This window comes from Oncorhynchus kisutch, linkage group LG28 (genome assembly GCF_002021735.2).
Source record: "Oncorhynchus kisutch isolate 150728-3 linkage group LG28, Okis_V2, whole genome shotgun sequence".
NCBI classification, from domain to species: domain Eukaryota; kingdom Metazoa; phylum Chordata; class Actinopteri; order Salmoniformes; family Salmonidae; genus Oncorhynchus; species Oncorhynchus kisutch.
In genome coordinates, this window is record NC_034201.2 from 48,445,420 (window position 1) to 48,472,462 (window position 27,043).

At 42.4% G+C, this 27,043-nt stretch overlaps 2 protein-coding genes and 1 pseudogene across 6 annotated transcripts; 1 reads left to right on the plus strand and 2 right to left on the minus strand.

The window, feature by feature from the left end:
* Positions 1–7,711, plus strand: coa4 (cytochrome c oxidase assembly factor 4 homolog). Of its 5 annotated transcripts, none has more exons than XM_031808415.1 (2): positions 1–299; positions 6,729–7,711. In XM_031808415.1, the coding sequence occupies exons 1-2, from the start codon at positions 182–184 to the stop codon at positions 6,998–7,000; spliced, it is 390 nt and encodes a 129-aa protein (XP_031664275.1). In that variant the 5' UTR covers positions 1–181; the 3' UTR covers positions 7,001–7,711. The 5 variants fall into 5 exon arrangements, with proteins under 5 accessions (XP_031664275.1, XP_031664277.1, XP_020332236.1 ...); XM_031808417.1 differs by having other exon boundaries at positions 200–299; positions 6,733–7,711; XM_020476647.2 differs by lacking the exon at positions 1–299 and adding an exon at positions 5,011–5,105 and having other exon boundaries at positions 6,733–7,711.
* LOC109884717 (uncharacterized) lies at positions 7,712–26,848 on the minus strand. Its single transcript, XM_031807693.1, has 10 exons — positions 26,754–26,848; positions 26,240–26,421; positions 25,656–25,708; positions 23,325–23,546; positions 22,707–22,823; positions 21,436–21,633; positions 20,442–20,688; positions 9,149–9,549; positions 8,727–8,942; positions 7,712–8,559 (listed from the first exon to the last, which is right to left on the minus strand). Exons 2-10 carry the CDS (start codon positions 26,381–26,383, stop codon positions 7,998–8,000), a joined length of 2,160 nt encoding a protein of 719 aa, XP_031663553.1. The 5' UTR covers positions 26,384–26,421; positions 26,754–26,848; the 3' UTR covers positions 7,712–7,997.
* LOC116358186 (uncharacterized) lies at positions 22,975–23,103 on the minus strand (annotated as a pseudogene).
* Positions 26,849–27,043: the final 195 nt, after the last annotated feature.

Below are 27,043 nucleotides of genomic sequence, written 5' to 3' on the forward strand. Positions count from 1 at the left end.
ACACACAGGTGGAACTAATTAGACAAAACCAACAGACAAACGAAAAAGGGATCGGTAGTGGCTAGTAGGACGGTGACGACGACCGCCGAGCACCGCCCGAACAGGCAGGGGAGCCAACTTCGGCGGAAGTCGTGACACAGAGTCCTTCGGGTGTCTTTTGGCAAACTACAAGCAGGCTGTGATGTGTCTTTTACGAGGAGTGGCATCCATCTGGCCACTCTACCATAAAGCCCTGATTGGTGATGTGCTGCAGAGAGAATCCATCTTGAAGGTTCTACCATCTCCACAGAGGAACTCAGGTTGGAGTCATTAAAACGTGTATTTCAACCACTCCACACATTTCTTAACAAACTATATCAAATCAAATCAAATCTAATTTTATTTGTCACATACACATGGTTAGCAGATGTTAATGCGAGTGTAGCGAAATGCTTGTGCTTCTAGTTCCGACAATGCAGTAATAACGAACAAGTAATCTAACTAACAATTCCAAAAAACTACTGTCTTATACACAGTGTAAGGGGATAAAGAATATGTACATAAGGATATATGAATGAGTGATGGTACAGAGCAGCATAGGCAAGATACAGTAGATGATATCGAGTACAGTATAACATATGAGATGAGTATGTAAACAAAGTGGCATAGTTAAAGTGGCTAGTGATACATGTATTACATAAGGATGCAGTCGATGATATAGAGTACAGTATATACGTATGCATATGAGATGAATAATGTAGGGTAAGTAACATTATATAAGGTAGCATTGTTTAAAGTGGCTAGTGATATATTTACATCATTTCCCATCAATTCCCATTATTAAAGTGGCTGGAGTTTAGTTTTGGCAAGTCGGTTAGACATCTACTTTGTGCATGACACAAGTAATTTTTCCAACAATTGTTTACAGACAGGTTATTTCACTTATAATTCACTGTGTCATAATTCCAGTGGGTCAGAAGTTTACATACACTAAGAAGACTGTGCCTTTAAACAACTTGGAAAATGACAGAAAATCATGTCATGGCTTTAGAAGCTTCTGATAGGCTAATTGACATAATTTGAGTCAATTAGAGGTGTACCTGTTGATGTATTTCAAGGTCGACCTTCAAACTCAGTGCCTCTTTGCTTGACATCATGGGAAAATCAAAACAAATCATCAAAGACCTCAGAGAACAATTGTAGACCTCCACAAGTCTGGTTCATCCTTGGGAGCAATTTCCAAACGCCTGAAGGTACCACGTTCATCTGTACAAACAATAGTACGCAAGTATAAACACCATGGGACCACACAGCCGTCATACCGCTCAGGAAGGAGACGAGTTCTGTCTCCTAGAGATGAAGGTACTTTGGTGCGAAAAGTGCAAATCAATCCCAGAACAACAGCAAAGAACCTTGTGAAGATGTTGGAGGAAACAGGTACATGGGGATGGGGAGGCTTGCAAGCCGAAGAACACCATCCCAACCGTGAAGCACGGGGGTGGCAGCATCATTTTGTGGGGGTACTTTGATGCAGGAGGGATTGGTGCACTTCACAAAATAGATGGTATCATCAAACTATGTGGATATATTGAAGCAACATCTCAAGATATCAGTCAGGAAGTTAATGGGTCTTCCAAATGGACAATGACCCCAAGCATACTACCAAAGTTGTGGCAAAACGGCTTAAGGACAACAAAGTCAAGGTATTGGAGTGGCCATCACAAAGCCCTAACCTCAATCCTATAGAAAATTTGTGGGCAGAACTGAAAAAGCGTGTGCGAGCAAGGAAGCCTACAAACCTGACTCAGTTACACCAGCTCTGTCAGGAGGAATGGGCCAAAATTCACCCAATTTTTTGTGAGAAGCTTATGGAAGGCTACCCGAAATGTTTGACCCAGGTTAAACAATTTAAAGGCAATGCTACCAAATACTAATTGAGTGTATGTAAACTTCTGACCCACTGGGAATGTGGTGAAAGAAACAAAAGCTGAAATAAATAATTCTCTATACTATTATTCTGACATTTCACATTCTTGAAATAAAGTGGTGATCCTAACTGACCTAAGACAGGGAATTTTTATTAGGATTAAATGTCAGGAATTGTGAAAAACTGAGTTTAAATGTATTTAACTAAGGTGTATGTAAACTTCCGACTTCAACTGCATTTTCTGGAACTTACGTTACCATGGTATTTTATTGACTAATCTTCTGGAATCACGGTTGCCATGGTGTTCCTTATTTCTCCAAGGTGGCATAGCAGTTCAGACGTCTTTTGTCCTCGTCTTGTCGTGTCCTGTATATATATATATATATTTACAACTTTTTCACATACATTTTATTTTTATTTTCCATCAACTCATCTTCAAAACACTCTCCTGCAACCCGCCTCACCAATGTATATTTATAAAAAAGTATTATTTACCTCAGATCTGTAATCCTCCAAGAAGCTAGCCAGAAAACTTCCGAATTCAACTGTATACATATATAACATAGTTTTTATTTGTTTTTAAGAAGATATACAGATGGTTGAAAAGATCTAGTCAGTAGTAGGGTGGGGGCAGTGGTATATATCCCAGATTTCAATGTTAGAGTACGCAAGCGGTTAACTTATTATGTATGCGGCCGAGTTGATTATAGGTTTGAGATGGGTGGAGGAGGTGAAACCACTCAGAGCGTGGATCTGTTCCGATTCGGCTGCAGTGTTGAGCAGTGTGAAGACTGGCAGGTCGGATAGGAGAGACTTGTTTGTGGAGAAGATGGCGCTACGAATGGGATTGGAGAGGATGGGAGAGGATGGGAGAGGATGGGCAAAGGTAGTGGAACACTAGTAGTATTTTAAAAGGTAGTGGAATGCTAGTATAGTATAGTATTTTTATCATGTGCTCAGTAAAGGAAGAGGTGGGGAGTATGGAACGTAGAAAACAGGAAGTTGTTTTGCCACTTTGGAGTTTGTGTGGTGTAGTGGGGAGAGGAAAGGGGAGGGTGTCTTGGTGCTCTATTTCACTTTCTTAGAGGAACAGGATTAACAAAGAGAATTTAGTGTAGGTGGCCTCACACTCCAGTACTCCAGTACAGTAGTAGGTAGTGACTGGCCTCACACTCCAGTACAGTAGGTGGCGGTGTGTGCACATGAAAACTTGGATGCGACCTGCCAACCCAATCCCAAAGAAGGGATATATATATATAAGGCAGCCTATATTCTGTGGGGTGAAACATTTACAACCTAGGGGTCAAAAAAATATAAACGTGTATATATATATTTTAATTTATTTAATTAATTTAATTAAAAAATGTAACCTTTATTTAACTTGGCAAGTCAGTAAAGAACACATTTTTATTTACAATGACGGCCCTAGGAAGAATGGTTTAACTGCCTGTTCAGGGGCAGAACGACAGATTTTTACCTTGTCAGCTCGGGGATTCGATCAATCAACCTTTCGGTTACTGTCCTACACTCTAACCTCTAGGCTACCTGCCGTCCCTACACTCTAACCTCTAGGCTACCTGCCGTCCCTACACTCTAACCACTAGACTACCTGCCGGCCCTACACTCTAACCACTAGACTACCTGCCGGCCCTACACTCTAACCATTAGACTACCTGCCACCCCTACACTCTAACCACTAGACTACCTGCCCCCCCCCCCCTACACTCTAAGCACTAGGCTACCTAACCCCCCTACACTCTAACCACTAGGCTACCTGCCGCCCCTACACTCTAACCACTAGACTACCTGCCCCCCTACACTCTAACCACTAGGCTACCTGCCGCCCCCACACTCTAACCACTAGCCTACCTGCCGCTCCTACACTCTAACCACTAGGCTACCTGCCGCCCCCACACTCTAACCACTAGTCTACCTGCCGCCCCACATTCTAACCACTAGGCTACCTGCCGCCCCTACACTCTAACCGCTAGGATACCTGCCGCTCCTACACTCTAACCACTAGGCTACCTGCTGCCCCTACACTCTAACCACTAGGCTACCTAACCCCCCTACACTCTAACCACTAGACTACCTGCCCCCCCCCCCTACACTCTAACCACTAGGTTACCTGCCGCCCCTACACTCTAACCACAAGACTACCTGCCACCTCTACACTCTAACCACTAGGTTACCTGCCCCCCCCCCTACACTCTAACCACTAGGCTACCTAACCCCCTACACTCTAAGCACTAGGCTACCTAACCCCCTACACTCTAAGCACTAGGCTACCTAACCCCCTACACTCTAACCACTAGGCTACCTGCCGCCCCTACACTCTAACCACTAGACTACCTAACCCCCTACACTCTAACCACTAGGTTACCTGCCGCCCCTACACTCTAACCACAAGACTACCTGCCACCTCTACACTCTAACCACTAGGTTACCTGCCCCCCCCCCTACACTCTAACCACTAGGCTACCTAACCCCCTACACTCTAAGCACTAGGCTACCTAACCCCCTACACTCTAAGCACTAGGCTACCTAACCCCCTACACTCTAACCACTAGGCTACCTGCCGCCCCTACACTCTAACCACTAGACTACCTAACCCCCTACACTCTAACCACAAGGGTACCTGCCAAATAGAGCTAATATTATTGTTAGTTCTTCCTGGCAGACAATACTATATTTTTTAAATATCACATTTATTTAGTTTCTTGCATGTAAAAACATTCTGTTTTTAAACTAGTGTTTCTGAGTACAGGGACTGGAACAGAATAATTCTTATTGAGCCTACTTTGCTTTACCTTGTGTTTATGGATTTTAGCTGAGAATAACATTAGATTGCACTTCACTGCCCTCAAGTGTTTATAGGCCTATATTTCACACTTTGTTTGAAAAAATACCTCATAATATGACAATTGCATGTTTTTTTACACACATAAATAAAATATATAACTTATATTTAACAAAGTTAATTCATTTATTTCCACAAACGAAACACAGTGTAAGTCTCGTGAGCAGTAGGTAGGTGTAGGCCTTCTACGCGGAACAGAAATTATGCTCGTCCTAAGTAGGCCGTGCACATTTAAATGTAACCCCTTCCTGTTCATTCTTTAAATAGGTCCCCCCCCCCCATGTTATGAAATCCACGGGGTTAATGTGAATGTATTCAACTCTAGGAAAAACATTCCAGGTACTGCTTTCAAGAGACGATTATGATATGTCTGAATGTTTAACTTCAGGCTAATATTGACTGTTGCTTGTGATCTTTACGTTAGCTTTCCGATTTTGTTTAGTGATTTGCTTCAATATACTTTCGTTACTCACCGAAGTATAGATGTGACTCGTGTGATGACGGAACTTTTCTCCGTTTGTGTAAACTGTCGTCGTTTCTCCAAAATACGAAAGACACGACTTTTGAGTATTTTAACTACGAAATGAGTATCCAACAGAGGGGAATATAGACCAGACGCAGACTTCTTTATCTTCTGGCCGGGGTTTAGAAATATATCAGTGAGAAATAATTACAAATCAATTACTACACACCTTTACAGGCACAGGGTTAGTGTTTCCACACATTACACCATGTTACAGCGCTTGTTTACCAGTGAAATCTGCGGGGGGGGGGACGATTGTTAATTATCGTGATATTGTTTTTGATTATATATTGTTTTGGTAATATTGAAGTATTTTGCGCGAGATCTGTCATGATGTGCTTGTGTGTTTTCATTACTGTGCAACGGAAACGAGTGTCTATTGCCCAAATTCAGTTAGGTCCACCCCCTGTTTGTTCCATCTGCTAAACACGTGTATGTGACAAATACGATTTGACATTGACCAAACATACCCTTGTAAAACTGACCATCCTACCAATCCTCGACTTTGGCGATGTCATTTACAAAATAGCCTCCAATACCCTACTCAACAAATTGGATGCAGTCTATCACAGTGCAATCCGTTTTATCACCAAAGCCCCATATACTACCCACCATTGCGACCTGTACGCTCTCGTTGGCTGGCCCTCGCTTCATACTCGTCGCCAAACCCACTGGCTCCATGTCATCTACAAGACCCTGCTAGGTAAAGTCCCCCCTTATCTCAGCTCGCTGGTCACCATAGCATCTCCCACCTGTAGCACACGCTCCAGCAGGTATATCTCTCTAGTCACCCCCAAAACCAATTCTTTCTTTGGCCGCCTCTCCTTCCAGTTCTCTGCTGCCAATGACTGGAACGAACTACAAAAATCTCTGAAACTGGAAACACTTATCTCCCTCACTAGCTTTAAGCACCAACTGTCAGAGCAGCTCACAGATTACTGCACCTGTACATAGCCCACCTATAATTTAGCCCAAACAACTACCTCTTTCCCAACTGTATTTAATATTTATTTATTTATTTTGCTGCTTTGCACCCCATTATTTTTTATTTCTACTTTGCACATTCTTCCATTGCAAAACTACCATTCCAGTATTTTACTTGCTATATTGTATTTACTTTGCCATCATGGCCTTTTTTGCCTTTACCTCCCTTCTCACCTCATTTGCTCACATTGTATATAGACTTGTTTATACTGCATTATTGACTGTATGTTTGTTTTTACTCCATGTGTAACTCTGTGTCGTTGTATCTGTCGAACTGCTTTGCTTTATCTTGGCCAGGTCGCAATTGTAAATGAGAACTTGTTCTCAACTTGCCTACCTGGTTAAATAAAGGTAAAATAAAATAAATAAATTGGTTCCTAGTAAATACACCCCTGATCTCTTTCAAGACAGCCTCTGTCTCTAATCCCATTAACCCCTCTATCCCCTCCTCCCAGACAGAGCTGCCTTAGTAATGGCCTCCCCTTCACCCCACGACCGGAGTCGTCGCCCCAGCGAGGACCAGGATGAGGAGGACCCAGTGGACCAGATGATCAGCAGGACAGGATGTGGGGAGCTGCACTACGCCGTACAGGAGTGCATGGCTGAGCACCAGGACTGGAGGAAGTGTCAGAGTCAGGTCCAGACCTTTAAAGACTGTATGATGACCTTCCAGAAGGCCCGGAAGGAACAGCTGATGAAGCAGAGGCCGTCTACAGAGTCGGCCTAGAAGAGCATCGGGTGGTTTGGGTGTTTTCGTATCTGGACTGATAACTGAGATATCAACGTTTTAGTTTTGCCGCTGACATTATAATTGGTTAACGTGTCTAAAACAGTCCTTCCCAAATGGTGGATCGCAACTGAGATTTTCTGGGCCACAGCCCAAGACTGGGTCCGTGCTGACTGGGTCCGTGCTGACTGGGTCCGTGCTGACTGGGTCCGTGCTGACTGGGTCCGTGCTGACTGGGTCCGTGCTGACTGGGTCCGTGCTGACTGGGTCCGTGCTGACTGGGTCCGTGCTGACTGGTGGTTCATTACACATAAAGCTGTAGGTCTCAACTCATCAAATTGTGGGAAAAGACAACGTTAAAACACCGTCACACTGCTTAGAGCACAGACTGTTTGTCACAGTATTTGTTATGACCGCAGAACCTTTTCTCAGACTGTTTTCCCTCTGGGCTTTCCTGATGCGTCAAGATTAATAACTGACGATTCTCTTCTCTAAATCAATCATGTGGTTTCGGGCTGTGTGTGTGTGTGTTGAAAAGCTACAACATTTCATTCACAGCTTATACTTGGTTAAAGGGTGGATGGGTGTGTGCTTGCCCTAAGAGAGAGAGAGAGAGAGAGAGATCAGTTCCTGTAGTGGCAGAGTTAACAGGCACATTTGAATGTGCTTGTATTCATTTTGACATTAAAAGAAGTATATATGTCCCCATCATTGGTTTTCTTTGTCTTATTTTTATTTATCTGTTGAAAAAAATTACTTCCATCACATTCAACCTTGTGTAGTTCAACACTGGGCCTTTTGTTTACAGCACCACATGTTACAGACTTTAGCCACAGGGTGGCAGTATAACCTTTATTTTCCTCAGTAAATTGAAGGAGACTAGGTTTGAAAGGAGAGGGGGAGGGGGGGGTGTAAATTAAATTAGATATATTTTCAGACTAGAAACTATGTACACACTTAAGTCATTTATTAATTTGTATTTTTTTATTGTGACAGGTCAACTTATTGTGTTCAGTTTTCCAGTGTTCCTTTTGTATATCTTTCTGATGGCGTCCATGACCTCCTCTGTCCTCAGTGAGTATATGATGGGGTTCAACATAGAAGGCAAGGTCTGGGTCAATGAGTTGTTGATGATCCTGGCATTAGGATGTATGTAGCTGACTACTGCAGCTATGTTATTACCCACCATGGGCAGATAGAAGATGGCCACTAGAATTAGGTGAGAGGTGCATGTTCTCATGGCTTTACCCCTCTCCTCCCCCGTGGCGATCCTGATCAACGCGATGGCAATGCAGAAATACGTGAGGACTATCAGTATGATGGGGACACACATTACCACCAGGAAACAGACCCAAGCCATGATGTTGTTGAGAGAGTTGTTGTTGCAGGACAGTGCATAGGTTGGGCCGTGGTCACAGAAGAAGCTCTTTATCACCAGAGAGCCACAGAAGGAGAGGCGAGTTATGAGGCTAACAGTGAAGGATATCAAAGCCAGCGTGAACAGCCACAGTACTACTAGGATCACCACCATGGCCGTTCTGGTCACAATAACATGGTACCTAAGAGAAGGAAAATAAATAATATAATATATGTCATTTGGCAGAAGCTTGTATCCGAAGCAACTTACAACAGTGATGGGTGGCCCCAGCGGGAATTGAACTCAATGATAAAAATACGAATTTTTAAAAATGAAGAAAGCTTTGTCTTTTGAAACATTTATTCTTACCTGAGAGGAAAGACGATGGCAACGAACCTGTCGTAGGCCAGGGTGAGGAGAGAGAGAGACTGCATAGTCATGAAGACATAGACAAAGAACATGCTGCTGAGACAGGCCTCGTAGGAGATGTACTGCTTCTCAAACAGAAAAGTCTCTATGAGCTTTGGGATGAGAGCCGTGCTCCCACACAGGTCTGTCACAGCCAGGTTGAAGACTACGACGTACCTAGGTTAAAGATGGGGGGGAGGGGTGGTTAGGAAAATGTCCTATTCATGTGCGATGCTCAGGCTTTCGAAAGTAAACAGATTGGTGAGACCAACGCTGTTGCTAAGATAGGATCACTGGTCCCTTTGTTTAGAAAATCAAATGCAAAGATGTATGTGATATTAGAATACTCTTGACCAAACCTTGTGTTGGAGCTAACAACATACTTAGCCGTGTGGAGGTTCCTGGCCAGGTAGATAATTGTCATGATGAAGGAGTTAGCCAGGACTGTCACGGCGTAGACCAGACCCAGGAACACATAGTAGTATTTGATGTGAGGGATGTTCTCGAAACCATTAATGTAGAAATATGACGGACGGACGAATGTGGCATTGGAAGAGACAAGGACTGACTGCTCGTGAGCCATGCTGCAGGAATCAGGATGAACGGTCCTGGTCTGCTGTAGAGAGAACAATGAAAGGTCTGTTTGCAGGAACATGCAGAGAGAACAATGAAAGGTCTGTTTGCAGGAACATGCAGAGAGAACAATGAAAGGTCTGTTTGCAGGAACATGCAGAGAGAACAATGAAAGAAGAATGTGCAAGTGGTGTCGTAGTAAAATAACTCCCTATATCAAGATCCAGGGAGAGATGAACAAGTGTAAATTAAGAATACAACAACTAAACAAGTTACGACTACAAAAGACAAGTAAATTAATAACGCTAATTTATTTTAAGGCATTTTTTCTTTTTACATAATGTAGCATAAAACTTCTGATACAGTAAAGCTTCAGCCAGCAAGATCTTGAATCAACAAGCCAACAAAGTCCTCTTCATACTGTGATGCTGCTGACACAACTGACAACACAGAGGAAGACAGTAGCAATCATCGTTGTCAACTAGTTACTTGTCATTATTCAAATAGTAAAATAAATTGAACCTAACTAATTATTCAAATCATCATCAAGATAAAGAAGTAAGAGAAGCGTAAAACACAATTCATTCAATTCATTTTATACACGGCTAGAAAAAATACTCCCCAACATCTCCATCAAAACTAAATACCAGAAAGTCAACATCTCCATCAACTACTAAAGCCACTGTTTATCATGTAAATGTAAAGTTGAACCCACCTCCTCAGGTGATATGGTGGACCTGACAGCCCAGGTCTAGTGTGAGTACCTGGGCAGAGACAACAGGCTTATATACTGTATCATCATCACCTACTGGTCATTAGTACAACACATAGAGTTACATCACTGGTTCCCAATCCTGGTCCTGAGAACCCAAAGGGATTCACATTTTAGTTACTGCACCAACACACCTGATTCAGATAATCGACTCATCTTCAAGCTTTTGATTAGATGAATCAGGACAACAACCTAAATGTTGTTGACCTTTTGGGAAACACTGAAACACTGAATGACATGAATAATAATGTATAACTATAGAGTCTAATACATGGTGATCATGGAGGTGCGGGGTTCAGCTGTCCAGATATAGGATCTTCATTTGATCACCCTGGAGAACTTTCCTGCAACTCAGGAAATGTAAAACTTGTAATGTTTTTGAGGTTAAAAAAAGATTCATATTTCGTACTTCCCTGAAGAAAGATGTATCAACTGCATCCCCAAAAAATCCATGAGTTATATTATAATCCACAAAATGATTTTCCTGCTGTGGGGGACTAGCTCAAATTAGAATCCTACATCTGTAGTAGCATTCCCCAGGTGCTCTCTTTTGACGACTTCTGTAACCGTAAAAGCCTTGGTTTCATGCATGTTAACATTAGAAGCCTCCTCCCTAAATTTGTTTTATTCACTGATTTAGCACACTCCGCCAACCCGGATGTTCTAGCTGTGTCTGAATCCTGGCTTAGGAAGACCACCAAAAATTCTGAAATTTTCATCCCTAACTACAACATTTTCAGACAAGATAGAACTGCCAAAGTGGGCGGTGTTGCAATCTACTGCAAAGATAGCCTGCAGAGTTCTGTCCTACTATCCAGGTCTGTACCCAAACAATTTGAACTTCTACTTTTAAAAACCCACCTCTCTAAAAACAAGTCTCTCACCGTTTCCGCCTGCTATAGACCACCCTCTGCCCCCAGCAGTGCTCTGGACACCATATGTGAACGGATTGCCCCCCATCTATCTTCAGAGCTAGTGCTTCTAGGCGACCTCAACTGGAACATGCGTAACACCCCAGCCATCCTACAATCTAAGCTTGATGCCCTCAACCTCACACAAATTATCAATGAACCTACCAGGTACCTCCCCAAATCCGTAAACACGGGCACCCTCATAGATATCGTCCTAACCAACTTGCCCTCTAAATACACCTCTGCTGTCTTCAACCAAGATCTCAGCAATCACTGCCTCATTGCCTGCATCCGTAATGGGTCAGCGGTCAAACGACCTCCACTAATCACTGTCAAACGCTCCCTGAAACACTTCAGCGAGCAGGCCTTCCTAATCGACCTAGCCGGGGTATCCTGGAAGGATATTGATCTCATCCCGTCAGTAGAGGATGCCTGGTTATTTTTTTTAAATGCCTTCCTAAACCATCTTAATATAAGCATGCCCCATTCAAGAAATTTAGAACCAGGAACAGATATAGCCCTTGGTTCTCCCCAGACCTGACTGCCCTTAACCAACACAAAAACATCCTATGGCGTTCTGAATTAGCATCGAACAGCCACCGTGATATGCAACTTTTCAGGGAAGCTAGAAACCATTATACACAGGCAGTTAGAAAAGCCAAGGCTAGCTTTTTCAAGCAGAAATTTGCTTCCTGCAACACTAACTCAAAAAAGTTCTGGGACACTGTAAAGTCCATGGAGAATAAGAACACCTCCTTCCAGCTGCCCCTGCACTGAAGATAGGAAACACTGTCACCACCGATAAATCCACTATATTTGAGAATTTCAAGAAGCATTTTTCTACAGCTGGCCATGCTTTCCACCTGCCTACCCCTACCCCAGTCAACAGCACTGCACCCCCCACAGCAACTCGCCCAAGCCTTCCCCATTTCTCCTTCTCCCAAATCCGTTCAGCTGATGTTCTGAAAATCTGGACCCCTACAAATCAGCCGGGCTAGACAATCTGGACCCTTTCTTTCTAAAATGATCTGCCGAAATTGTTGCCACCCCTATTACTAGCCTGTTCAACCTCTCTTTTGTGTCGTCTGAGATTCCCAAAGATTGGAAAGCAGCTGCGGTCATCCCCCTCTTCAAAGGGGGAGACACTCTTGACCCAAACTGCTAAAGACCTATATCTATCCTATCATGCCTTTCTAAGGTCTTTGAAAGCCAAGTCAACAAACATATTACCAACCATTTCGAATCTCACCATACCCTCTCTGCTATGCAATCTGGTTTCAGAGCTGGTCATGGGTGCACCTCAGCCACGCTCAAGGTCCTAAACGATATCTTAACCGCCATCGATAAGAAACATTACTGTGCAGCCGTATTCATTGATCTGGCCAAGGCTTTCGACTCTGTCAATCACCACATACTCATCGGCAGACTCGACAACCTTGGTTTCTCAAATGATTGCCTCACCTGGTTCATCAACTACTTCTCTGATAGAGTTCAGTGTGTCAAATCGGATGGTCTGTTGTCCGGACCTCTGGCCGTCTCTATGGGGGTACCACAGGGTTCAATTCTCGGACCGACTCTCTTCTCTGTATACATCAATGTATACATCACTCTTGCTGCTGGTGAGTCTCTGATCCACCTCTACGCAGATGACACAATTCTGTATACTTCTGGCCCTTCTTTGGACACTGTGTTAACAACACTCTACGCAAGCTTCAAGGCAATACAACTCTCCTTCCGTGGCCTCCAATTGCTCTTAAATACAAGTAAAACTAAATGCATGCTCTTCAACCGATCGCTGCCTGCACCTGCCCGCCTGTCCAACATCACTACTCTGGACGGCTCTGACTTAGAATACGTGGACAACTACAAATACCTAGGTGTCTGGTTAGACTGTAAACTCTCCTTCCAGACCCACATCAAACATCTCCAATCCAAAGTTAAATCTAGAATTGGCGTCCTATTTCGCAACAAAGCATCCTTCACTCATGCTGCCAAACATACCCTTGTAAAACTGACCATCCTACCAATACTCGACTTCGGCGATGTCATTTACAAAATAGACTCCAATACCCTACTCAACAAATTGGATGCAGTCTGTCACAGTGCCATCCGTTTTGTCACCAAAGCCCCAGATACTACCCACCGTTGTGACCTGTACGCTCTCGTTGGCTGGCCCTCGCTTCATACTCGTCGCCAAACCCACTGGCTCCATGTCATCTACAAGACCCTGCTAGGTAAAGTCCCCCCTTATCTCAGCTCGCTGGTCACCATAGCATCACCCACCTGTAGCACGCGCTCCAGCAGGTATATCTCTCTGGTCACCCCCAAAACCAATTCTTTCTTTGGCCGCCTCTCCTTCCAGTTCTCTGCTGCCAATGACTGGAACGAACTACAAAAATCTCTGAAACTGGAAACACTGATCTCCCTCACTAGCTTTAATCACCAGCTGTCAGAGCAGCTCACAGATTACTGCACCTGTACATAGCCCACCTATAATTTAGCCCAAACAACTACCTCTTTCCCAACTGTATTTATTTTATTTATTTATTTTGCTCCTTTGCACCTCATTATTTTTATTTCTACTTTGCACATTCTTCCACTGCAAATCTACGATTCCAGTGTTTTACTTGCTATATTGTATTTACTTTGCCACCATGGCCCTTTTTTGCCTTTACCTCCCTTATCTCACCTCATTTTCTCACATCGTATATAGACTTGTTTATACTGTATTATTGACTGTATGTTTGTTTTACTCCATGTGTAACTCTGTTGTATGTGTCGAACTGTTTTGCTTTATCTTGGCCAGGTTGCAATTGCAAATGAGAACTTGTTCTCAACTTGCCTACCTGGTTAAATAAAGGTGAAATAAAAAATAAAAAAAATAAAAAATCTCTCCCTCACAGGGATGGACTCACCTGAGCCAAAAACTCAACTGGGCCAAACACCCCAAGGGCCCACAGACTCACCTAGGCCAAACACAAAACCTGGGCCAAAGATTCACCTGGGCCAAAGACTCACCTGGGCCAGAGATTCACCTGGGCCAAAGACTCGCCTGAGTCAGAAACTCACCTGGGCCAAACACACAACCTGGGCCAAACAATCAAATGGGCCAAACACAAAACCTGAGCCAACCACTCTCCTGGGCCAACCACTCTCCTGGGCCAACCACTCTCCTGGGCCAACCACTCACATGAATAACACGGGTTAGCCCTAGAACTGTAAGGGATGTGCTTAGAATGACGTCATTGTTTAGTTTATGGAATCATCAAGATAACTCAAAGTAATAATAACGAAAGCACGAAAGCAATCCAAAACACAGAGAGCATAGAACACAGAGAACACAGAGAACACAGAACACACAGAACACAGAGAACACAGAACACACAGAACACAGAGAACACAGAACACACAGAACACAGAGAACACAGAACACACAGAACACAGAGAACACAGAACACACAGAACACAGAGAACACAGAACACACAGAACACAGAGAACACAGAACACACAGAACACAGAACACAGAGAACATAGAACACAGAAAAAATAGGACACAGAGAACATAGAACACAGAGAACACAGAACACAGAGAACATAGAACACAGAGAACAAACAAAGTTATATAAAGGCGTCGTCAGATCAGGCGGACTTGAGTACTGATTTAATAAAGGTTCTTTTCTGAACAGCACAGTCTTGAGCTGGGCCTTAAAGACATGCTCCGGAACTTTGCCGATTACGAAGTATTTTTTAAATCTCACATTTTGGGCTGGATGTGTCAATGTGTAGTTCATGCATGCATAATCAATGAGCAGAATTACTGTCTTACCTCAATTAGCCACCCAGGCCCTAGTTTGAAAGCAAATGTCTTCTTGAAGCTGTGTTGTTCCATTTTGCCCCACTTGGGCCAGCCCCCCTAGCAATTGGAGTTTAACTCTCCATATGAGTGACAGCTAGCAAGAGGCACATCATGCACCCACAGCAGATCGAGAGAGAAAGACCAATGACGTGGTGCACATATCTGCACATATGCGACATAGTGCGCAATTTTAGGGGACCACTTTTGGCTTGTGAGCAGTACTTTCTGAACTACTGTATAAAAATTACACAAAAGTACCGGCAAATCTCTTTAAAACGAGGACAGACACTTTGCAGCCCTGACAGTATCTGAAAGAGTTTTCAGTTTAAATTATTATCAGATTTATTTGAGCAGGGACAATGTACAACAAAAACAGATGTGTTGTACCAGATTTAACTAGCAGCTCATTTCTGTCTGGACTGAAGGGAGATGGACCAGAAGGAGAGTATATACAGTGGGGAGAACAAGTATTTGTTACACTGCCGATTTTGCAGGTTTTCCTACTTACAAAGCATGTAGAGGTCTGTAATTTTTTATCATAGGTACACTTCAACTGTGAGACAAAAATCACATTGTATGATTTTTAAGTAATTAATTTGCATTTTATTGCACAACATAAGTATTTGATCACCTACCAACCAGTAAGAATTCCGTCTCTCACAGACCTGTTAGTTTTTCTTTAAGAAGCCCTCCTGTTCTCCACTCATTACCTGTATTAACTGGACCTGTTTGAACTTGTTACCTGTATAAAAGACACCTGTCCACACACTCAATCAAACAGACTCCAAACTCTCAACAATGGCCAAGACCAGAGAGCTGTGTAAGGACATCAGGGATAAAATTGTAGACCTGCACAAGGCTGGGATGGGCTACAGGACAATAGGCAAGCAGCTTGGTGAGAAGGCAAGAACTGTTGGCGCAATTATTAGAAGATGGAAGAAGTTCAAGATGACGGTCAATCACCCTCGGTCTGGGGCTCCATGCAAGATCTCACCTCATGGGGCAACAATGATCATGAGGAAGGTGAGGGATCAGCCCAGTCAATGACCTGAAGAGAGCTGGGACCACAGTCTCAAAGAAAACCATTAGTAACACACTATGGATTAAAATCCTGCAGCGCACGCAAGGTCCCCCTGCTCAAGCCAGTGCATGTCCAGGTCTGTCTGAAGTTTGCCAATGACCATCTGGATGATCCAGAGGAGGAATGGGAGAAGGTAATGTGGTCTGATGAGACAAAAATAGAGATTTTAGGTCTAAACTCCACTCACCGTGTTTGGAGGAAGAAGAAGGATGAGTACAACCCAAAGAACACCATCCCAACCATGAAGCATGGAGGTGGAAACATCATTCTTTGGGGATGCTTTTCTGCAAAGGGGACAGGACGACTGCACCGTATTGAGGGGAGGATGGATGGGGCCATGTATCGCGAGATCTTGGCCAACAACCTCCTTCCCTCAGTAAGAGCATTGAAGATAGATCGTGGCTGGGTCTTCCAGCATGACAACGACCCGAAACACACAGCCAGGGCAACTAAGGAGTGGCTCCGTAAGAAGCATCTCAAGGTCCTGGAGTGGCCTAACCAGTCTCCAGACCTGAACCCAATAGAAAATCTTTGGAGGGAGCTGAAAGTCCGTATTGCCCAGCGACAGCCCCGAAACCTGAAGGATCTGGAGAAGGTCTGTATGGAGGAGTGGGCCAAAATCCCTGCTGCAGTGTGTGCAAACCTGATCAAGAACTACAGGAAACATATGATCTCTGTAATTGCAAACAAAGGTTTGCAATTACAGAGTTCTGATTTTCTGATGTATCAAATAATTATGTCATGCAATAAAATACAAATGAATTACTCAAAAATCATACAATGTGATTTTCAGGATTTTTTTTTTGTCACCCTGTTTTAGATTCCGTTTCTCACAGTTGAAGTGTACCTATGATAAAAATTACAGACCTCCACATGCTTTGTAAGCAGGAAAACCTGAAAAATCAGCAGTGTATCAAATACTTGTTCTCCCCATTGTATTTTATTTAACTAGGCTGTCATGCCTTGGTCTTAGTATTTTGTGTTTTCTTTATTTATTTGGTCAGGCCAGGGTGTGACATGGGTTTATTTTGTGGTGTGTTTTTGTATTGGGGTTTTAGTAGGTATTGGGATTGTGGCTGAGTAGGGTTGTCTAAGAGAGTCTATTGCTGCCTGAGGCGGTTCTCAATCAGAGTCAGGTGATTCTCGTTGTCTCTGATTGGGAACCATATTTAGGTAGCCTGGGTTTCACGGTGTGTTTTGTGGGTGATTGTTCCTGTCTCTGTGTTAGTTGTCACAAGGCTGTATAGGTTTTCACGTTACGTTTTGTATTTGTTTGTTTTCATTAAAGAACATGAGTAACCACCACGCTGCATTTTGGTCCGCTCCTCTTTCAACAGACGAACGCCGTTACATAGGCAAGTCAGTTAAGAACAAATTCTTATTTACAATGACGGCCTACCGGGGAACAGTGGGTTAAACCACCTTGTTTAGAGGCAGAACGATAGATTTTTACCTTGTCAGCGCAGGGATTCGATCCGGCAACCTTTCAGATACTGGCCCAATGCTCTAACCACTAGGCTACCTGCCACCCCCAATTGCTAATAGAGTCGCTTATTAGTAGCAACTGTACGGACATAAAGATTATGTTTAATGTTATTATAGTATGATAAACACCCAAACAACAACCCTGGGCCTCCATTCTGAGCCTGGTATCTCTATAGGTTAGGGAGTTGTTAGTGTTCATGTTTCTGCTCTTTGGAGTCTAGGTCGGGTTACTGGAAAAGTCGTTTTTTGACAAATGCTGATTATAAATAAATGTTTTATGAAGGCTTTTTATGACATTTTCTGTAAAAGCTTAAAAAGGGAAAGTGAACCAGGCGAGTCTTTGGCCCAGGCGAGTCTTTGGCCCAGGCGAGTCTTTGGCCCAGGCGAGTCTTTGGCCCAGGCGAGTCTTTGGCCCAGGCGAGTCTTTGGCCCAGGTGAATCTCTGGCCCAGGTGAGTCTTTGGCCCAGGTGAATCTCTGGCCCAGGTGAGTCTTTGGCCCAGGTGAATCTCTGGCCCAGGTGAGTCTTTGGCCCAGGTGAGTCTCTGGCCCAGGTGAGTCTTTGGCCCAGGTGAGTCTTTGGCCCAGGTGAATCTCTGGCCCAGGTGAGTCTTTGGCCCAGGTGAATCTCTGGCCCAGGTGAGTCTTTGGCCCAGGTGAATCTTTGGCCCAGGTTTTGTGTTTGGCCTAGGTGAGTCTGTGGGCCCTTGGGGTGTTTGGCCCAGTTGAGTTTTTGGCTCAGGTATATAATAAGTATAAATATATAATTCCAAAATTGACCCAAAAAATTTAAAGTTGGATAATTTGTTATTGAAATTGCCAGTATATTCCAAAACAGAGATTTTAAAGATTTGTTTAAATGAGGTTGTGGCGATTTACATGAGGGTTGGGTTTAGATTACAATCATGCCCGTGGGATTATAATGCATAGGAAGAATTGCTCGGAGAAACAGCTGCGCTTATTGCGCTCTATCCAATCATAGCAGGGAACCCTCAGACAATGAGACAGACCTGCCCATCACACAGCGCCTCGGACTTGTTATTAATTTAAGACAACAGAACACCAATGTTATGTTGAAAGAACAGTTAGCCTCTAGCCCGTTCATGGAGTGGTGTTTTGATAGGGATCACTCCAGTCTGCCTGTTTTGGACAAAATGAGACTTGAGACGATGGGTCTTTGTTCCTGCTGCTACACTGTTTAGTAACATTATGAAACACTGACAGAAACATTCTGGTAATAGATAGTGAAAAAGTTGTAAAAACAAAACGGCACCACACACTTCACCAGTGACTTGATAAGCCAATTGAGCTAACGTGGCTTGCCGGCTCAATGTGCACGCTAGCTACATGTACTAGCTAGCATTATTGACAAACACAGAGTCGGAACTTAGCTAGCTAGTGTGTAGCAGCTTGTGCTTTATTTACGATAGTTTGACAGCTTTGTTGATGATGTAAAATTGAGCTACAACGATTATGAATGTATATATCCTTGGCAAACCACTTCCTCAATATATAATTAATTTAAAATTAATTAAAGATTGAAGAAGTGGTTGCTACTGTTCCTAAGGGGCAGCAGAAAAACAGAATCGATGAATTCAGCAGCTCTTAAAACACATTGTGTAAATATCGTACTTTATTTGTTTGTTCATACCACTTCACTTCATTGAGTGAAGCAACAATACAATCATTCACTATGCCAGATACACTGTAGTTACACATAGCTTTCTTCCAATCAAAAAATGAAATATATATAAGTTGCAACCGAGATAGCAAAAGAGAGATATAAATGCATTTGAGACTTCAAGTACTTCTAAATATAACTATATCTAAATATACATTAAATACATTACACCGTAATATCACACTGATATATGTTATTTATTGAATGGCTATAAAGGCTTATAGACATAATATACTGAGCCTTCAGAATGTATTCACACCTCTTGAATTACCACACATGTTGTTGTGTTACAGCCTGAATTTAAAATGGATTCCATTCAGAGGTTTGGGTCACTGGCCTCCACACAATACCCCATAATGTCAACGTGGAATTATGTTTTTAGAAATGTAGAAATATAGTAAATATACCAAATCTCTCTACCGACACGGTAAGGTTCGTCAGTCGAGCAGTGCATTTCAAACACAGATTCAACCACTAAGACCAGGGAGGTGTTCCTTGCAGAAAAAAAGGCCACCTATTAGTTGGGTAAAATCAATAAAAAAAAAAAAGCAGACATTGAATATCCATATCCAATTACACTCTGGATGGTGTATCAATACACCCAGTCACTACAAAGATACAGCTGTTCTTCCTAACTCAGTTGCCGGAGAGGAAGGAAACCACTCAGGGATTTCACCATGAGGCCTATGGTGACTTTAAAACAGTTGAAGAGTTTAATGGCTGTGACATGACAGCGTGAAAAGAAGGAAGCCTGTACAGTGTACAAATATTCAGAGTTCAGATATACCCAAACATGCATCCTGTTTCCAATAAGGCACTAAAGTAAAACTGCAAAAAAAAGTGGCAAAGAAATTAACTTTATGTCCTGAATACAATGCGTTATGGTTGAGGCAAATCCAACACATCACTGACTACCACTCTTCCTATTTCCAACATGGTGGTGGCTGCAACATGTTATGGGTATGCTTGTCATCGCCAAGGACTAGAGAGTTTTTAGGATAAAGAAGAAACGGAATAGAACTAAGCACAGGCAAAATCCTAGGGGAAACCCTGCTTCAGTCTGACTTCCAACAGACACTGGGAGACAAATTCACCTTTCAGCTGGACAATAACCATAAAACACAAGATCAAATATACACTGGCGTTGCTTATCAAGATGACATTGAATGTTCCTGAGTGGCTTAGTTACAGTTTAAACTTAAATCGGCTTGAAAATCTATGGCAAGACTTGAAAATGGTTGTTTAGGTATGAATACTTTCAGAAGGCACTGTAAATATATTATTTTTAAGATAAATAATTAAAGTACTTCATGTTGGTTTGCCCTGCGTCACAGCTCTTTGGGCCCCTCTTCTGAGCATCTTCTTGACCGATACCTTAAACTCCTCCGTCTTCAGAACGTATATGATGGGATTGAGCATTGGTGGCAGTATCGAGGTCAGGGAGAGGTTGATGATCCGGGCGTTGGTTGGTATGAGGGATTGGAGGAGGTATGTTAAAATAACAGGCAGGTAGAATATGGCCACCAGTATTAGGTGTGAGGTACATGTCTTTATGGCTCTGAGTCTGAGAGAGAGAGAGCGAGAGAGAGAGAGAGAACGAGAGAGAGAGAGAGAGAGAGAGAGAGAGAGAGAGAGAGAGAGAGAGAGAGAGAGAGAGAGAGAGAGAGAGAGAGAGAGAGAAAGGAGACAGGGAGGGAGAGGAGAGAGAGAAAGAGGTGAGAGAGAGAGAGAGAGAGAGAGAGAGAGAGAGAGAAAAGGAGACAGGGGGGGAGAGAGAGAGAGAGGTGAGAGAGAGAGAGAGAGAGGGAGAGAGAGAGAGAGAGAGAGAGAGAGAACATGTGTCAGTACAGTATGTGATTATCTATTCAGGTTAACTGTCAATATTTAAAATATAGAATATGGCCACCAGTATTAGGTGTGAGTATTAGGTGTGAGGTGCAAGTCTTGGAGAGATAAAGAGAGGGAAAGAGAGCGTGAGAGAGGGAAAGAAAGAGAGAGGGGGGGGGAAAGAGAGAGGTAGAGGTATATGGAGAGAGACAGAAAGAGGTGGATGGAGAGAGGGAGAGAGGTGGAAGGAGAGAGAGAGGGAGAGAGGGAGAGAGAGGTGTGGAGGGTGAGAGAGAGAGAGAGAGAATTTATCCAGTTTAATTGCATTCTCAATATTTTCCCAGCATTTATCATTCCTGTAACAAGTCCATAACTAAAAACATATTTCTGAGGCCTCACACCAATCAGCATATGGGCCGTTCTGGCTTGGACAAGTCTACTTACTGACTTGACTTGACTTATTCCAATCAGGATGACTTCTCACCTGTCCTGGGGCAGTGTGACGGTGAACAGGGCGTGTGTTATACAGATGTATGATGATATGATGAAGACCATGGGGAGATAGAGAACTATACAGGGGTTGAGATACGCCATCATCTGATTAGGGACCACGTTAGAACAGGGGGCCGCCAGGCGGAACAGGGGACCGTGGTCACAGAGGTAGCTGTCGATCACCAGAGACCTACAATACAATACATTATATACAATATATTACATACATTATATTGTATATATTATATTATATACAATACATGATATACAATACATTATATACAATACATGATATACAATATATTATATTATATATATTATATTATATACAATACATTATATACATTACATTATATACAATATATTATATACATTATATTATATACAATACATTATATACAATATATTATATACATTATATTATATTATATACAATACATTATATACAATATATTATATACATTATATTATATACAGTACATTATATACAATATATTATATTATATACAATACATTATATACAATACATGATATACAATATATTATATTATATACAATACATTATATACAATACATTATATACATTATATTATATACAATATATTATATACATTATATTATATACATTATATTATATACAATACATTATATACATTATATTATATACAATATATTATATACAATACATTGTATTATATACAATACATTATATTATATACAATATATTATATACAGTACATTATATACAATACATGATATACAATATATTATATTATATACATTATATTATATACATTATATTATATACATTATATTATATACATTATATACAATGCCATTTCATTAGATATTAAGGAGAACAACAGAAACGTTGTCTTCTGCTAATCCAGGGTTTTTAGAAACCTTTTTAGAGACGTTATCAGCTATAGGTTCACCTCCTTATCTGTTGGAGTTAGTTAGTTAGTTAGTTAGTTAGTTAATTAGTTAGTTCAAATTAGTTACTGTTGAATTAGCATTCAAGAGGAACTGAGTTCATGACAACATTGAGCATTCATCAACTTTTACAAGAACCTGACAGATGACAACGACAACGTAACATTCTGTTTGTTTATCTCCTTTGTGTTATTGGTTTACTGTAATGTAAAATTTGAAATGCACTTAATTAAACCAATAGTTTGATGTGATTTAACAGATAAAGCTATACTTCACAGAAGCTATGCTTTTGCGGTGGAGTCAGTGCACTACAACACGATACATACTAACCTACAGAAAGAGAGCCGGGTGATGAGACACACAGAGATCAACATCATCAACACAGCAAACGCCCAGGCGGCCCCCGTCAGCTGGAGCATGGACCTGTGAGTGATCATCATGTGGTACCTGGAAAGAACATTACAATGGAACTTTGAGAGTTGATGACACAGCCCCTCTGGTCATTTAATAGCATCTCTGTGGGGGAAAAGATGTTCAACTTTATCATGTTATTATCGTCAATGTCTTATATGTTTTGTCTTTATGTGTTTTTCATTTTATAATTATTCAGTCGAGATTCCCACATTTGGGGAACTTGCAGGGGTCAGCACGAACAGAGTGCATTGGCCGAACCTCACCCTGGTAATCCTCCTTTGTGATCAAGGTGTTTCCCCTGTCAGGTAACTATATCCTTATATATGATTTTAAAAGAAGTGAATCCATGTTAAATCATATTTCTTTTATATAATACATTTAATAAATACATTTGAATAAATTGTCAAATCAAATTCTTAAATTCAATATTTTTACAAATTATACCATATTTTTTTTATCCCAGAAGGGTAAAATTAAATAGTGTTTCTGAATGTTATTTTAATTGAGTTAATAATGTGATGTATTATCTGAGACCTGAGCGGGCAGCAGATGGCCACCAGTCTGTCATAGGACAGGATGGTGAGGTTGAAGGACTGCATGGTGATGAAGAGGAAGACGAAGAAGAGGCTCGTGAGACACTGGTCGTAGGAGATGAGCTGTCTGCTGAACAGAAACATGTCCAGCAGCTTGGGAACCAGGGCCGTGCTTTCACACACGTCTGTGAAGGCCAGGTTGAACACAGCGATGTACTTGGGGCTGTAAGGTCAGAACATAGATATCTTTTAATATTAATGTAAATATCACGTAACGGAGATCGGGGAGCAGGGCCGTTCACGGTTAATATAAGTAATATAATAATAATATAATATAATAATATAAGTATTATGTAATGGAGGCGCCCCACAAGGGTGCGTTCTGAGCCCTCTCCTGTACTCCCTGTTCACCCACGACTGCGTAGCCACGCATGCCTCCAACTCAATCATCAAGTTTGCGGACGACACAACAGTGGTAGGCTTGATTACCAACAACGACGAGACGGCCTACAGGGAGGAGGTGAAGGCCCTCAGAGTGTGGTGTCAGGAAAATAACCTCACACTCAACGTCAACAAAACTAAGGAGATGATTGTGGACTTCAGGAAACAGCAGAGGGAACACCCCCCTATCCACATCGATGGAACAGTAGTGGAGAGGGTAGTAAGTTTTAAGTTCCTCTGCGCACACATCACAGACAAACTGAATTGGTCCACCCACACAGACAGCATCGTGAAGAAGGCGCAGCAGTGCCTCTTCAACCTCAGGAGGCTGAAGAAATTCGGCTTGTCACCAAAAGCACTCACAAACTTCTACAGATGCACAATGGAGAGCATCCTGTCGGGCTGTATCACCGCCTGGTACGGCAACTGCTCCGCCCACAACCGTAAGGCTCTCCAGAGGGTAGTGAGGTCTGCACAACGCATCACCGGGGGCAAACTACCTGCCCTCCAGGACGCCTACACCACCCGATGTCACAGGAAGGCCATAAAGATCATCAAGGACAACAACCACCCGAGCCACTGCCTGTTCACCCCGCTATCATCCAGAAGGCGAGGTCAGTACAGGTGCATCAAAGCTGGGACCGAGAGACTGAAAAACAGCTTCTATCTCAAGGCCATCAGACTGTTAAACAGCCACCACAAATATTGAGTGGCTGCTGCCAACACACTGACTCAACTCCAGCCACTTTAATAATGGGAATTGATGGGAAATGATGTAAAATATATCACTAGCCACTTTAAACAATGCTACCTAATATAATGTTTACATACCCTACATTATTCATCTCATATGCATACGTATATACTGTACTCTATATCATCTACTGCATCTTTATGTAATACATGTATCACTAGCCACTTTAACTATGCCACTTTGTTTACATACTCATCTCATATGTATATACTGTACTCAATACCATCTACTGTATCTTGCCTATGCCGCTCTGTACCATCACTCATTCATATATCTTTATGTACATATTCTTTATCCCCTTACACTGTGTATAAGACAGTAGTTTTGGAATTGTTAGCTAGATTACTTTCTTTCTCTCTCTCGGAGGACCTGAGCCCTAGGACCATGCCCCAGGACTACCTGACATGATGACTCCTTGCTGTCCCCAGTCCACCTGGCCATGCTGCTGTTCCAGTTTCAACTGACCTGAGCCCTAGGACCATGCCCCAGGACTACCTGACATGATGACTCCTTGCTGTCCCCAGTCTACCTGGCCATGCTGCTGCTCCAGTTTCAACTTCCACCTGACTGTGCTGCTGCTCTAGTTTCAACTGTTCTGCCTTATTATTATTCGACCATGCTGGTCATTTATGAACATTGAACATCTTGACCATGTTCTGTTATAATCTCCACCCGGCACAGCCAGAAGAGGACTGGCCACCCCACATAGCCTGGTTCCTCTCTAGGTTTCTTCCTAGGTATTGGCCTTTCTAGGGAGTTTTTCCTAGCCACTGTGCTTCTCCACCTGCATTGCTTGCTGTTTGGGGTTTTAGGCTGGGTTTCTGTACAGCACTTTGAGATATCAGCTGATGTACGAAGGGCTATATAAATAAATTTGATTTGATTTGATTTGATTACTTGTTGGTTATTACTGCATTGTCGGAACTAGAAGCACAAGCATTTCGCTACACTCGCATTAACATCTGCTAACCATGTGTATGTGACAAATAAAATTTGATTTGGAGATCGGGGAGCAGGGCAGGCTCCCACACACATGTCTGTGAGGTCCAGGGGAACTGGGACTTCAATAAGATAGAATGTCCAATTAAGGCTGTTATACACTGTATTGTGTTAATGAGATTAAAGAGGTCTGATTACCTGTGGAGACTGCGGTCCACGTAGATGCCAGTCATGACGAAGGTGTTGCCCACCTACACCCAACACACACACACACAGCAGAAATGACCCAAAATTGAAGTTCTTAAGTTAGTAACACCCTGGACCAGAGCTAGTAAGTAACACCCGGGACCAGAGCTAGTTAGTAACACCTTGGACCAGAGCTAGTTAGTAACACCCTGGACCAGAGCTAGTTAGTAACACCCGGGACCAGAGCTAGTTAGTAACCCCCTGGACCAGAGCTAGTTAGTAACACCCTGGACCAGAGCTAGTTAGTAACATCCGGGACCAGAGCTAGTTAGTAACACCTTGGACCAGAGCTAGTTAGTAACACCTTGGACCAGAGCTAGTTAGTAACACCCTGGACCAGAGTTAGTTAGTAACACCCTGGACCAGAGCTAGTTAGTAACACCCTGGACCAGAGCTAGTTAGTAACACCCTGGACCAGAGCTAGTTAGTAACACGCTGGACCAGAGCTAGTTAGTATCACCCTGGACCAGAGGTGTTTAGTAACACCCTGGAACAGATGAAGTTAGTAACACCCTGGACCAGAGCTAAGGCCTTACCAGAGAGATGATGTAAACAAAACAGAGGAAGATGTAGTAGTATTTCATGTTGGGGATGGCTCTGAAACCACTGATGAAGAAGTAAGGGGGTCGGATGATAGTGTTGACGTCTGTCTGGTTAGGGTCAGAGGTCAGGGAACTCATCCTGGAGGTGTTGACGTCTCCCTCTGGCTGGTGATAATCTGTGGAAATACATTATCCATGAGTGCATTATTACAAATAAAGATATATTCAAAACTGCACATTAATTCACCTGTTGACAAAAACATAATTGAAGCATCGTTAGTGGAAAGGGAATTATCCAAGTTCATCAAAATTGTAAATAATTTATAATAATAAATCAATTAATATTATATTTAAATTGTATTTATTTATGTATTCAATGTTACTGCATTTGATACCAGTTGCTAAAAAATAGTTAATTAAACCACTCATATCAGACATCAAACTAAATACCAGAAAGTCATCTCCATCAACTACTAAAGCTATCATGTAAATGTAAAGTTGAACCCACCTCCTCAGGTGATATGGTGGACCTGACAGCCCAGGTCTAGTGTGAGTACCTGGGCAGAGACAACAGGCTTATATACTGTATCATCATTACCTGCTGGTCATTAGTACAACACATAGAGTTACATCACTGGTTCCCAATCCTGGTCCTGGGATCCCAAAGGGATTCACATTTTAGTTACTGCACCAACACACCTGATTCAGCTAATCGACTCATCATCAAGCCTTTGATTAGATGTATCAGGATAACATAGGACACAGAGAACATAGGACACAGAGAACATAGGACAGAGA